This window comes from Miniopterus natalensis, chromosome 8 (assembly GCF_054644295.1).
Source record: "Miniopterus natalensis isolate mMinNat1 chromosome 8, mMinNat1.hap1, whole genome shotgun sequence".
In the NCBI taxonomy this organism is placed as follows: Eukaryota; Metazoa; Chordata; class Mammalia; order Chiroptera; family Miniopteridae; genus Miniopterus; species Miniopterus natalensis.
In genome coordinates this window covers 11,243,558-11,255,658 of record NC_142088.1, presented here as the reverse complement: position 1 = coordinate 11,255,658, position 12,101 = coordinate 11,243,558, and the positions used below count along the sequence as shown (strand labels likewise).

The 12,101-nt window shown below is 57.7% G+C and overlaps 2 protein-coding genes across 2 annotated transcripts; one reads left to right on the top strand and one right to left on the bottom strand.

Annotated features, from left to right (window-relative positions):
* Positions 1 to 38: 38 nt before the first annotated feature.
* Positions 39 to 4,875, bottom strand: CHPF (chondroitin polymerizing factor). The gene is made up of 4 exons (XM_087819577.1): positions 4,556 to 4,875; positions 2,727 to 3,300; positions 2,034 to 2,213; positions 39 to 1,716 (listed from the first exon to the last, which is right to left on the bottom strand). The coding sequence occupies exons 1-4, from the start codon at positions 4,855 to 4,857 to the stop codon at positions 457 to 459; spliced, it is 2,316 nt and encodes a 771-aa protein (XP_087675703.1). The 5' UTR covers positions 4,858 to 4,875; the 3' UTR covers positions 39 to 456.
* TMEM198 (transmembrane protein 198) lies at positions 4,856 to 11,871 on the top strand. The gene is made up of 6 exons (XM_087819970.1): positions 4,856 to 5,080; positions 5,173 to 5,693; positions 6,032 to 6,201; positions 8,997 to 9,572; positions 10,584 to 10,786; positions 11,167 to 11,871. Exons 1-6 carry the CDS (start codon positions 4,856 to 4,858, stop codon positions 11,302 to 11,304), a joined length of 1,833 nt encoding a protein of 610 aa, XP_087676096.1. The 3' UTR covers positions 11,305 to 11,871.
* Positions 11,872 to 12,101: the final 230 nt, after the last annotated feature.

Genomic DNA, 12,101 nt, shown 5'->3' with positions numbered 1-12,101 from the left:
TGTCCCCTGCCTACCTTTCAAAAACTCAGGATCAGCGGTCCACACTCAGCCAGTTTATTAAAGGCAGAGAGCTTCATCGGGGTCCAGAAGGGAGAAGCTAGGAGATGCCCCACGCTCCTCTCTCAGCTCCCCCATTCCCACAAGTCATCTACAGCCCAGCCCCCAGGACTTGGAGGAAGGCCTGGCGTCAGGCAGACTGCACTACATAAATATTGTGGCCACAGCTTGAATCAGCAGTGTCAGGGGCAGGGGTTTGGGACAGGAAGGGGTGGCTCTGAGGGCACCTCCCACAGGGCTTGTCCTAAGCCCGAGGGCCCACAAGCTAGAGAGAAAGGGCCAGTGGGCTGTCCTGGAGTCTGAGGCTGTGGACAGTCCTGTCCAGGGAGGCCGACAGGTGACTCCAGGTGGTTGGGGGAGAAGCACCGCCAGGCCAGGGTTTTGGGGTACCGGGTGAGGTCAGGTGCTGTTGCCTTGCTCCTGCTCAAACAGCAGCATGGCGAGCTGGGTGCGGGAGCCCAGGCCCTCCAGCACGCTCTGGCGACAGCGATGGTACAGGTCCTCACTGAGCCGCGCACTGCATGTCTGGGCCCGGTAGCGCTGCAGCAGCGCCGGCTCCACTGCCCGCAGCACATGCAGGCTGGAGAAGCGCAGGAACAGCTCATACACATCCATGCTCTCCAGGAGCTCCTCCTCCAGCTCCGAGGCCGCTGCTAGCCGCCCTCGGGCTGCCACATAGTCAGAGTTATAGAAACAGGCCTCAGTGGCCACCTGGCGATCAAAGCGACCTGTGTCTCGGCCCAGCTCGGGAGGTCCGGGGCCCTGTGGTGGGGCCACGGCTGGGTGGAAGGCCTGGAAGTGCATGGGAAAGAAGGCCTGCCAGCCGGAGATGGCGTGCATGCGGCAGCGGTTCAGGAAGTCGGGCGTGAGCACCGTGTCCGGCCCGGCCAGCAGGAACAGCGTGTCCAGTGGGTGCTTCTTGGAGAGTAGATCCATCAGGCGCAGTGGTGATGGGGCAGCTGTCTGCACACTGAGCCAGGGTACCCGGGCACCGGGGAAACGCTGCTCTAGCTCTGCCACATGGGCCTTGACAGGTGCGAAGACATCTGCATGGGCTGCCCGCTGGGCCTGTCGTGGCTCATACAGTAGCAGCAGGGTCAAAGCTGCCGCAGCATCACCAGGCTCCAGAGCTGCTGTGGCGAAGGCCTCCAGGAAGCCAGGGGCCAGGTCGCGCTCAGCTGCAGCCAGAGGCAGTAACACAGTGAGACGTGAGGCCTCAGTGACGTAGGGCACAGGCAAGATCTCCACACGGCTCAGTGGCCGTAGCAGCTGTACCCTGTGAGTGAGGGGTCGGCGGCCACCCTGGGGGGTCAGCGCCTCCAGCTGCAAGTCCAGCGTGTACTCCATACCCCGAGCAGGATCAAAGCGTCGGTAGCCATTAATCAGCTGTTGCTTCTGGAGCTGCAGGGCTGGGTGGTAGCGGCGGTTGAGCTCTTCCAAGGCTGCCCCCAGGACATCGGCCACATCGGCCCTGTCAGCCCCCCGGAGAGGGCAGCGGGGCGAACCATCAGCACAGGAGAAAGCATGCTGCTCAGTGAAATAGTCCCAGCGCAACACCTCAAAGCGAGAGGCTGGGCGGGATGGTGCTGGAATGCCCACGGGCCAAGCGGCTGCCCGTTCCCCATCAGCTGCCAGACGGCTGGTGTTCTGGATCTCCCACTGGGTTGGAGAAACAGACTGTGAGCAAGGCAGAGACCCCAGGGGCCAGCTGAAGGATTGGGCAGATGGCAGGTGGTACTCAGGATGGGTCCTGTACCCTGCCAACCTCCGCCCTGTCAGGGCCCCTACCTGTCCTTTCCCCAGATGGAGGCAGCCTGAGTTAAAAGGGGTTTTTTTCTGGAGCAGCTTCTCAGAATGGATAGAAACAAACAGGGACAGGAGGCAGATGTGTTCTGATTCTAGTGCTCATATTTTATTTCCCTGGGATCTCTAAGACCCTACATGACCTGCCACTTCATCCCCAGCCCCGACCATACCTGCAATTCCTGGATCTCCTGGTATGTGCGTTCCAGCTCAGCTCGGGCAAAAGCCTTATGCAGCTGGTACATGTGCACAGGGTCACGCACAGGGTAGGCAGTCAGGGCGCTGCGGAAACGAGGGTCCCCCTCCTGCACGGACTCCCCAGGGCTCAGCTCCAGGTAGCTATAATGTACTCCCTGGGGAGAGAAAGGGTAGGGGTCCATAAAGGGAAGAATGATGGAACAGCCTGCCCCCCTCACCTCATAGTGTGTGTCTCATTTCCCCAACCTATGACCTGTTGTAGACTCCCAATCAGAATTCTGTGGGTTTAAGTACCTTGACCAGTTGTCAACTTGTATGGCCTGGGGCAAGCGTCTGCTTGCTCATCTATAAAATGGGCATGCATCCTATCTCAGCTGTCCAGGGTTTCAAATAAAATAATTATAGCCAATACTGAACACCTACTATCTGCAAAGCTCTCTTATTTTTTTCTAATCTTTATAACAACCCTGAGCAATAATTATTTCCAATGGTATGGGTAAGGATATTGACACTCAGGAGATTCAGTAATTTACCCAAGGTCACAGGGATAGAAAAGGCCAGAACTGGCAATGGAAACCCAGGCCTATATCTCCAACCACTCCTTTGCCTCTCAGGGGAGGTGCACAAGCTCAGATAGGAGGCACCAGTGGGGTGGATTATCTTCTCACCTCGTGTTCGCCAGTGCAGCCCACCCCAGTGGCATCAAGGATGCAACGTCCCAGCCACTCATCTGGACGCGCACTGACGATGTCATTGCGGCAGCCTTCCAGATGGGGGCGCAGCTGCTGCAGCAGTGTGCGTGACAAAAGTACCCCAAAGCCACCGTGGCAATAGCGGCCCGGGGCGGGCTCTCCACCGATGAAGTCCTGGGGCCGGCCCAGATAGAGGTGGGCAGCAGCTGCCAGGCTGAGGCGGCCAGCTAGGCGCACCAGTCCGTGAGCCTCGGTGTAGGTGGTGTCAGGTACTAGGAAGAACCAGTCAAAGTCGTCCCCGTGCTGCTCCAGCAGGTGGCGCAGTGCCAGGTGTAGGTGGCCGATGGGCCTCTCCTCGCCCAAAGTTACCACAGCCATGCCTGGTGGTGCCCTACGGCCCCGAGAGCCTGTCAGGAACACCACGCGCTCTAGCCGGTGCCCCAGCGTGCGGTTCATGGCCACGCCCAGAGTGGGTAACGTGGCCTGTGAGGTCAGCACTGCCACCAGCAGCCTCTGCCTGATGCCCAGCTCGGTGCTGATGTAGCGGGTCCTGGGGAGAGATGGTACAAGATTATCAAAAAGACAATCGGGCCCTGGCCAGTGTGGCTCAGTTGGTTGGAGTGTAGTCCCCTACACCAAAAGGAGGTAGGACTGATTCCCCCTCAGAGCACATACCCAGGTGGGGGGTTCGATACCCAGGTGGGGTGTTTGATCCCCAGTCGGGGCACCAGCAGGAGGCAATCAAATGATGTTTCTTTCTTTGTCTGTCTGTCTCTCTCTCCCCCTCCCTCTCTTCCTCTCTCGAAGACCAAATTTTTAAAAAGGTTTAAAAAAAGTTTAAAAAAAACAAAAAAAGACAGGAGGCAGCATACATAGGCTCCCGCAGGTCATGTCCTCTCTGGGCTCCTTTCTTCACCTATAAATAGGTATAAGAAAAACAAATATCTCCCAGGGGTCATGTGGATTTAAGTGAAATGTTAGTCTTACCTACATAGTGCTTTTGGGAGGTGGTAATATCCATGCAGACATGAGAGACACATTGTGGGTGTGATCCCGTTTCACTACGTAGTTGTGTCCTTGAGCAAGTTACTTAACCTTTCTGAGCCTCAGTAGCCACATCTGAAAAATGGGGCTGACTGTATCTACTTAAAGCACCTAGGCAAATGCTTGGCTCACAGGCACTCTATACACCACGTACACAGCACTTACTTCTGTAGAAATATGCCATTGTGCCACAGTGCATCACATGAATGATGTAATGGAGCACCGGCACAGGGGTGCATTGAGGGTGTTTGGGGGAGGGGCAACTGGAGCCCAGGAGCTCCAGGAACTTCCCTTCCACAACACAGAAGGCAAGCTGCAGGACTGGAACTTGAACTCGGTGTTACTACTTCAACCCATGGGCAGAGGCATTGGTGGGGCGGCTACATCACTGCTCTCACCAGTCTCACCGCGAGGTGTCCCACCCAGGGAGACGCAGGTAAATCCCAGTTCTCTCCTTTTTCTTTCCCTCTCTCCATAAACCAGTTTTTTATACCAATCATTTCTCTAAACCCAACAGCCTAGCCAGGGAGCTCGGGGGACCTCTGGGAGACCGCGGGGCCCAGCCGGCCTGGCACAGGGGCAGGTGAGTCCAGCCCAGAGGCCTCAGATGGGCTCCGGCCCCGGGCAGGGCAGGGCCATCGGAAGTCGTTCGGGCCAAAGACTTCCTGGCCGGACAGTCTCTTCCTTCCGGAGCCCGACCGGCCCGGCGGCGTCCCGCAGGCCCGTCCCGGCCGGTGCCGGGCTGCGGGGCCGATGCCTACCTGACGGCCTTCTTGGCGGCCTGGCCGGGCTGCGCGGGGCGGTAGGGCAGGACGCGCGGCTCCCAGCTCTCGCCGGCGCCCGGCCGCTCGCGCTCCGCTCCGGGCTGCACCGAGTTGGGTCGGCGCGCCGCGTTGGTGTTGCCCCGCGGCGGCAGCTCGGACTCCCCGGGCTGGGGCGGCCCCGGGCCGCACGGCTCCTCCACCCAGGTGACGCTGAGCAGGCTCAGGGTGAAGCCCAGGGAGATGCCCACCGCCACGGGCCCTGCGGGCCGCAGCACCGACAGCAGCAGCGATGCCCGCATGGCGCCCGGACCGCGGGCCCCCAGCCGGGGAGCAGCCCCGGAGCGGCCGGGGAGGCTCCGAGGGGGCGGGACCGGGGAGGGGGCGGACCCGGAGGGCCTGGGCCGAGCGGCGGGCGGGCTCCCGCCCCGCGGAGCAGAGCCCGCGGCCCGAGCCGAATCCCCGGCGCCGCGCTCCTCTCCGCCTCGGGCCGCCGTCCCGCGCCGCGCAGGGTCGCCGCTTGCGGTGCGGAAGCCTCCGCCGCGGCCCCCGCGGGCCGACGTGTCACTGCGAGGGCCCCGCCCCCGGGGTGGGGTCTCGGGCTCCGGCTACCGGAGAGGGAGGAGGAGGGGAGGTTAAAGGCGAAGGACCCCCGGAAGTGCCCCCTCCTCGGCGAGCGAGCGGGAGACGCCGGGGCGGAGCCCCCACCTCCCCCCGGCGCGGTTGGTGCGCCCCGGGTGACGTCAGAAGCAGCCCGCCCCGCCTGGCGGGTGCGCCCGAGTGACGTCAGGAGCCGAGGCCGGAGCTGTCCATCAGCACCAAAGGCCGCGGGCGGGCTCAGGGCATGGGGCCGCGGCTCCGGGGCAGCCCGCGCCCCCGCTCGCGCTCCGTCCCCTTCCCCAGGCCCCGCCCGAGGCCCCGGACGCCGCGGGACGGGAGCGCCAGCCGGTGCTGGAGGCGGAGCGGCGGCGACGACGACGCGCAGGGACCGGTCCCTCCGGCCCAGCGGCCCCCTGCCCCGCACGACGGGCTTTCCCCGGGCCGCAGGCAGCCGGGGCCTCTGGCGCCCCGCCACCCCGGACCCTTCGGCCTCCGCACAGCCTCTTTCACTCAAAAGCTCAGGTCGCCTCCAGCCCAGGTAGATTTTGGACAAGCCCAGGTTTAGCCGCCCACAGACGAGTCTCCTGCGTCCTCCTCACCGGCAGCACACTGCCCGCGTCTCCCCCAACCCAGCTCCCCCTCCGACTTCTTCACTCTGGCCCCCTCGGGCCAGACACTTTTGTGCCCTTTGTCTTTTGTCCCCCACGTAGGGATGCCTCCGGAGCTGCCTGATGTGGGCGCCACTCCTTTGTCCAGTGTGCCCTTGTCTAGTTCTCCCATTCTCGCCCTATCCTGGTGGAGACCCAGGGCTCCTCCTTGACTCCAACTTCCTCTCTGTCAGGCTGACCTGGGAGGGTGACTCCCTTTCGTTCCTAGCACTATGCCAGGCACTGTGGCAACACTGCGGTTCCAGCTGCTGCCCCCCGAGCCAGATGATGCCTTCTGGGGTGCACCCTGTGAACAGCCCCTGGAGCGCAGATACCAGGCACTGCCCGCCCTCGTCTGCATCATGTGCTGTCTGTTTGGAGTCGTCTACTGCTTCTTTGGTGAGACCCCCCAACTCATCCCTCACCTAGGCTCCCCATTGTCTCCCTAAGTTATTTTCCCGAGGCACCCCAGTCTCCTCCAGAACTTCACCACCAACACCTCCACCACCATCATCACTACTAGCGTGAATAACTACCTTTTCTTACTTTCTTTCATACCATGTTCCTATATCATCTAGACTCTAGAAAACACAGATCTTTTGAATTAGGCATGCTTCAATTTGAACCTGGCTTTGTGCCTTACTAATTGTGATGCTTTGGGCACATTAACCTTCCTGAGCCTCAGTTTTCTCATCTGAACACTGGGAACAATTATATTTACCTCATGTAAGGTTGTTGTGAGAATTAGCAGGGACTCAATAAGTAGTAGCTATTGTGGTGAAGATGTCTTTGGGTCACTGTGCTAGCTAGACACTGAAAACATTTAGCAGGGTGATTAATCATGGTCCCTTAACACAGGACCTAATGGGGGAGAGACTTCTGGAATATTTACACCTGTGATACATATTATAGTTGACCCTTGAATAACACAAGGGTTTGGGTGCAGTCAAAAATCCAAATATAACTTAAGTTGGCTCTCAGCATCCACAGATTCCCAACCATGGATCCAAAATTCTGTTTTCAGTCTGCAGTCTGTTGAATCTGTGCATGTAAAACCTGGAGCTATGGAGGGCTGACTGTATATTTACTGAAAATATTCATGTGTAAGTGGACCCGTGACATTCAAACTTGTGCTGTTCAAGAGTCAACTGTAGAGTAGGCTAGATGTTAGTCATACACATGGAGATCACCTATGAGGCAGGCTCTAGTAATCAGGGCTGCTGGAAACAGTTGTACAGGATGGCTGCTATACAAGGGAGTTCAGTTGAACAGATAAGTGGGGCCTGAAATCCAGCCCATGCTCCACTTACCAAACTCTAGGCCTTGGCACAAGGCTGCTTTGCCAAGAGAGAAGTGCACTTTTTTCTTTCTCTCTTTTTTTTGTTAAAAATGTATTTTTATTGATTTTAGAGAGAGAGGAGGGGAGAGGGGAGAGAGAAACATTGATGTGAGAATTAGTAGGGACTCAATAAATAATAGACACATCAGTTGGTTGCCTCCTCCATGCACCCTGAGCAGGGATGGAACCCACAACCTGGGCATGTGCCCTACCTGGGAATCAAACCAGTGGCTTTTCAGTGTGTGAGATGATGCTCAACCAAGCCACACCGACCAGGGTGGCACACCTTTTTCTAATGTGCACAAAGGTGCCAGGTAGACTAGTGGAGTAAAAGCCCAGTGACTCCACAGCAAGAGTTACAGAGAGGGGAGCAATGTTTGTTGGCTGGGGGTCCAAGGAAAGCCTCCAGGAGGAGTATTATAAGTGATTGGAAGAAGTGCAAAGGAAGCTTGGAGGTCTGGGTTCCAGGCTTGGCAGAGGTGGGGCGAGACTTGTGCTCTGATGCCTCTACACCTCCCCCTAGAATAGCTGGGTAGTTGGCAAGAATGGGAGCCAGATGGTCCTTTTCTTTCCACCCCCAAACTCTTGGCCGAACAACTGCAGAGTGGGGAGGAGGAAGTGCCCCTCTAAGGATTCAGGACACATTCTGGGCCTCCAAGGAGTCTGTGTCACCTTGCTCCCTCCCCTATCCATACCCAATCCCTCTGCAGCTAATCAATACACCCCGACATTCCCTCTCCTGTGCTTTCCTGCCACCTTACCCCTCTTGGATGCCCCCACTCCTGAGCTCTTGGACTCTGAGCCCTTGTATATGCCGTACTCCTCTTTCTGACTCCAGTACCCCCTGGATTCTGAAGATTCCCTTCATTCCTAGAACTGAATCTTCTCTTTGACCTTTCTTTTTGGCTCTCCCTGACCCCTTTAACCCCATCTTCTCAATTGTTCAGGATCTACAAGTCCCTCACTCTTCTGGGTACCCCTAATGGGCCCAATGGCCCTATAGCCTCCATTTTCCTGGAACTCCACAACCACTATTTCACCCTATATGACCCTTTGTAACCCCTTTTGACCCCTCAGTTATCTCATCACCTTCTATCCCTGACTCCGTTTCTCCTAACTCTCTGATCCCTAGGATCTGATTGCCTGATTGCTCCTCCCCCCATCATGATCTCAATAATCCCATTTCTCTGGCCTCAATGTTACTCTCTCTCTGAATTCCTTTAATACTCTCAATTATTCCACATCTGTCACTCCCCCCTCCACCTGCAAAGGCCTTATCTCCTGGAACCAGTCCCTAATAACCCTGCTTCTCTTTTCTCTTTGTAACCTTTCAATGATGCCATGTCTCTGAAGCCTCATGACTCCTCCAAGACCTCATCTTTCTGAACCCGTGTGACCCTCATCTCTCAAATTCTTTCTGACTTCCAAATACCTCATCTCTCTGAACAATCCCTCCTCACAGACCCCAGTAAATGACTCTCTTGCTGATCCCCTTGTGACCCCAGTAACCTATTTCTCGACCCTATGATTCCAAAGACCCCAATGACCCTATCACTTATTCACTCTTGATTCCAATGACTTATCTCTGACTCCCCTAACCCTCAAAGATCCAACATTTATCTCAATGACTGCCTCTGTGTTTTCCAAGTAACTCCTAGTGACCTATCTCTCTGACCTCCCTTGACCCCACTGGCCCCATCACCGGTGCCGTCAGGAACCCACTGACCCCCAGCTCTCTTATTTTAGTGTCCTGCCTCTGGTTCCCCTGTGATTCCATGTTCCTGACCCCTCAGTCCCCTTGCCTCCAGCTGGGTTACCTCCTGTTGGCCCCTCACTGGCCCCTGTTCCCCTCTAGGTTACCGCTGCTTCAAGGCAGTGCTCTTCCTCACTGGGTTGCTGTTTGGCTCTGTGGTCATCTTCCTGCTGTGCTACCGAGAGCGGGTGCTGGAGACACAGCTGAGTGCAGGGGCGAGTGCGGGCATCGCACTGGGCATCGGGCTGCTGTGCGGGCTGGTGGCCATGCTGGTGCGCAGCGTGGGCCTGTTCCTGGTGGGGCTGCTGCTCGGTCTGCTGCTCGCCGCTGCTGCCCTGCTGGGCTCTGCCCCCTACTACCAGCCGGGCTCCGTGTGGAGCCCACTGGGGCTGCTGCTGGGGGGCGGCCTGCTCTGCGCCCTGCTCACGCTGCGCTGGCCCCGCCCGCTGACCACTCTGGCCACCGCTGTGACCGGTGCTGCACTCATCGCCACTGCTGCTGACTACTTTGCTGAGCTGTTGCTGCTGGGGCGCTACGCCGTGGAGCGGCTGCGCGCTGCCCCTGTGCCTCCCCTCTGCTGGCGGAGCTGGGCCCTGCTGGCGCTTTGGCCCCTGCTCAGCCTGATGGGCGTTCTGGTGCAGTGGCGGGTGACGGCCGAGGGGGACTCCCACACAGAAGGTGAGAGGGCACAGACCAGGGTGGTCATAAGAAATGGGGCAGGGTGAGCAATTGGGGAGTGGGGAAGAAGCTGTACACACCAGCAGCGGAAGGCCTCAACAGGGTTAGGTGACTGGATCATGGTCTGGGGAGGTACGACCTCAGTGGTACTCATTCCACAACAATGTGTGGTGCAGCAGCTCTGTGCTAAGCCCATTCCAGAACCGGAGATACAGCAGGTCCCTGCCCTTAGGAAGTTAGATTTGGGTCGGGAGGACAGATGCAGACACCCAACAAACACAATAATTCATTCCAGTTGTGCAGTGATATGAAAGAGATACGCAGGGTAATCTGACAGCGACCTTCAGAGGCTATTATAGAGAGGTTACTTAAGGAAGGCTACTTGGAAGAGGTGACACTTGAGTCCTGAAGGACAAGGGACCAGCGATGCAAAGAGCTAGAAAAAAGGGAACAGCAAGGATGGGGGCCTGAGAAGGAATGGGCTTGGTTCACTGAGGAAGTGGGGCTGGACTGTGGTTGCTGAGGGATGCCAATTGTGTGGGCCCTCTGGGCCATGATGAGGACTCTGGGTTTTATTAGGAGGGCAATAAGATACTGTTGGAGGTTTAAAGCAGGGAGGCTATGAGCTAATTTAGCATTTGGAATGCTCATTCTGGCTGCTGAGTGTGGCAAGCACTGGGGAAGGCAAGTGTAGAAGGAAAACCAGTGTGGGGGCAGCTATGGTTGGTTATCCAGTAGAGAGATGATGGCTGGTCTCCTGAGTCACCCAGGGCTCAGGGTTGGGAGAAGGGGTAACAGCTGGGGAGGGGGTACTTAGAAGTCTAGGAATCTTCCATAAAGATCTTCAGAGGTAAAGAACAATGGAAGTCCCATCTGGGAGGTGGGAGACCAGGGAAGGAAAGGGGGGAAGTTATAGGTAAGGGGAATCTGGAAGTCCACAGCCCCCAGGTAGAAAGTGTGGAGCTGATGCATGTGGGCCTCTGAGACCCTTCTCTGCCCATCTCTTCACAGTGGTCATCAGCCGGCAGCGACGCCGTGTGCAGCTGATGCGGATAAGGCAGCAGGAAGAGCGCAAGGAGAAGCGGCGCAAGAAGAGACCCCCCCGGGCTCCCTCCAGAGGCCCCCGGGCTCCTCCAAGGCCTGGGCCCCCTGACCCTGCTTATCGGCGCAGGCCAGTGCCCATCAAACGCTTCAATGGAGACGTCCTCTCCCCGGTGAGCACTCTGAGCCCCTCCAATCCGAATGGGGGACAAGGGAGTGTTGTAAACTCTGTCCAAGCAGGACTGGGCTTTCCCCAGGGGCTAGTCACTGTCTAGAAGGCCTAGCATTTGTCCACCCATCGTAACCCCTGCACCAGGAGCCTGATGGACTGAGTCCTGGGATGGGGAAAGGTGTCTGAGTAAGAATTTTAATAAGGTATGCTATGGGGTAGGGTCTCAGGGCTAAAGACTATGAGTGTGAATGAGGTCCTGGACTACCGCAGTCTGGGGTGAGTCTCAGGCTTGTGGGGGCGCAGAGAGAGGATGTCTGCCTGAGGTGGCTCTCAGGGCAGGGGTCTGTGGCTATACTCACATCTGTGTTTACTCTCCCACAGAGCTATATCCAGAGCTTCCGGGACCGGCAGACGGGGAGCTCACTGAGCTCCTTCATGGCCTCACCCACAGATACAGACTATGAATATGGGTCCCGAGGACCACTGACAGCCTGCGCAGGGCCCCCTGTGCGAGTATAGCAGTATAGCTGCTCCTGCCCACTTTGACTCTGTGGTCACCAGCTCCGTTGGCTTGCGGAGGTCTGCTGGGCAATCACCCAGCCCACCTGGCCCTGTAGCCTATGGCTGTCCCTCTCCCCACCCTGGAGAGGACTGGCCTGGCTGCTATAAGGAAGGACCTGTCTCAGGCTAGGCCTCGCCTGAGGGAAAGCCTTCTCCCAAGCTCCCAAGGGGCTCCTAAGGGACATGGGGTGTGAGACCCTTTGGGTTGTGCTCAGGGTTGTGAGTGTGTCACCTGTGTGTGCGTGTGCATGGAGGGTTGAGGTTAGAGGGAACACTGGGACCCTTGCCTTAGACTTCTGATTGGCAGGGCTTCTGCAAGGTTGGCCCCACCTCCTCTCCCACTGCTGGGGTCCCCTGGGCCATTCTCCTGCATGTCTAAGTGGAGGAGGTCTGCCTTCTTCCCCCATTGCTCTGCCTCTCAAACCAGAGTCACCCAAGGCTTCTTGTCCTTGCCCACTGTAGCACCCCTCACCCTGGTTCCCTGTCCTCTGCAAAGCCACCAGCCTGAGGGCAGGGGCAGGGGATGAGGGTGGGGGGTGCTGCTCTGGGCTGGGTTGGGGAGGGGGTAAGGGGGCTTAAATGCACGATGCATGTCTGGTGTCTGTCATGCCACCCTGGACACCTCATGCTTCTGTCTCCCTCCACCCCACCTTGTTTTACATCTTTTATAAATGTGCCAAACTGTGTGGCTTCTGCCAAGAGTAGTGGTTTTCGGTGGCTGGCACTTCCATGGGACAAGTTAGAAGCACTGTAGT

Bases quoted from the DNA above. Each gene is read 5' to 3' on its own strand.
- TMEM198 (XM_087819970.1), top strand. From the start codon at position 4,856: ATGGCGCCCGGACCGCGGGCCCCCAGCCGGGGAGCAGCCCCGGAGCGG. The intron at 9,573-10,583 runs GTGAGAGGGCAC...ATCTCTTCACAG, and splicing joins GGGGGACTCCCACACAGAAG to TGGTCATCAGCCGGCAGCGA. The intron at 10,787-11,166 runs GTGAGCACTCTG...ACTCTCCCACAG, and splicing joins ATGGAGACGTCCTCTCCCCG to AGCTATATCCAGAGCTTCCG.
- CHPF (XM_087819577.1), bottom strand. From the start codon at position 4,857: ATGCGGGCATCGCTGCTGCTGTCGGTGCTGCGGCCCGCAGGGCCCGTG. The intron at 2,214-2,726 runs GTGAGAAGATAA...TTCTCTCCCCAG, and splicing joins GCTGCACTGGCGAACACGAG to GGAGTACATTATAGCTACCT. The intron at 1,717-2,033 runs GTATGGTCGGGG...TCTCCAACCCAG, and splicing joins AGGAGATCCAGGAATTGCAG to TGGGAGATCCAGAACACCAG.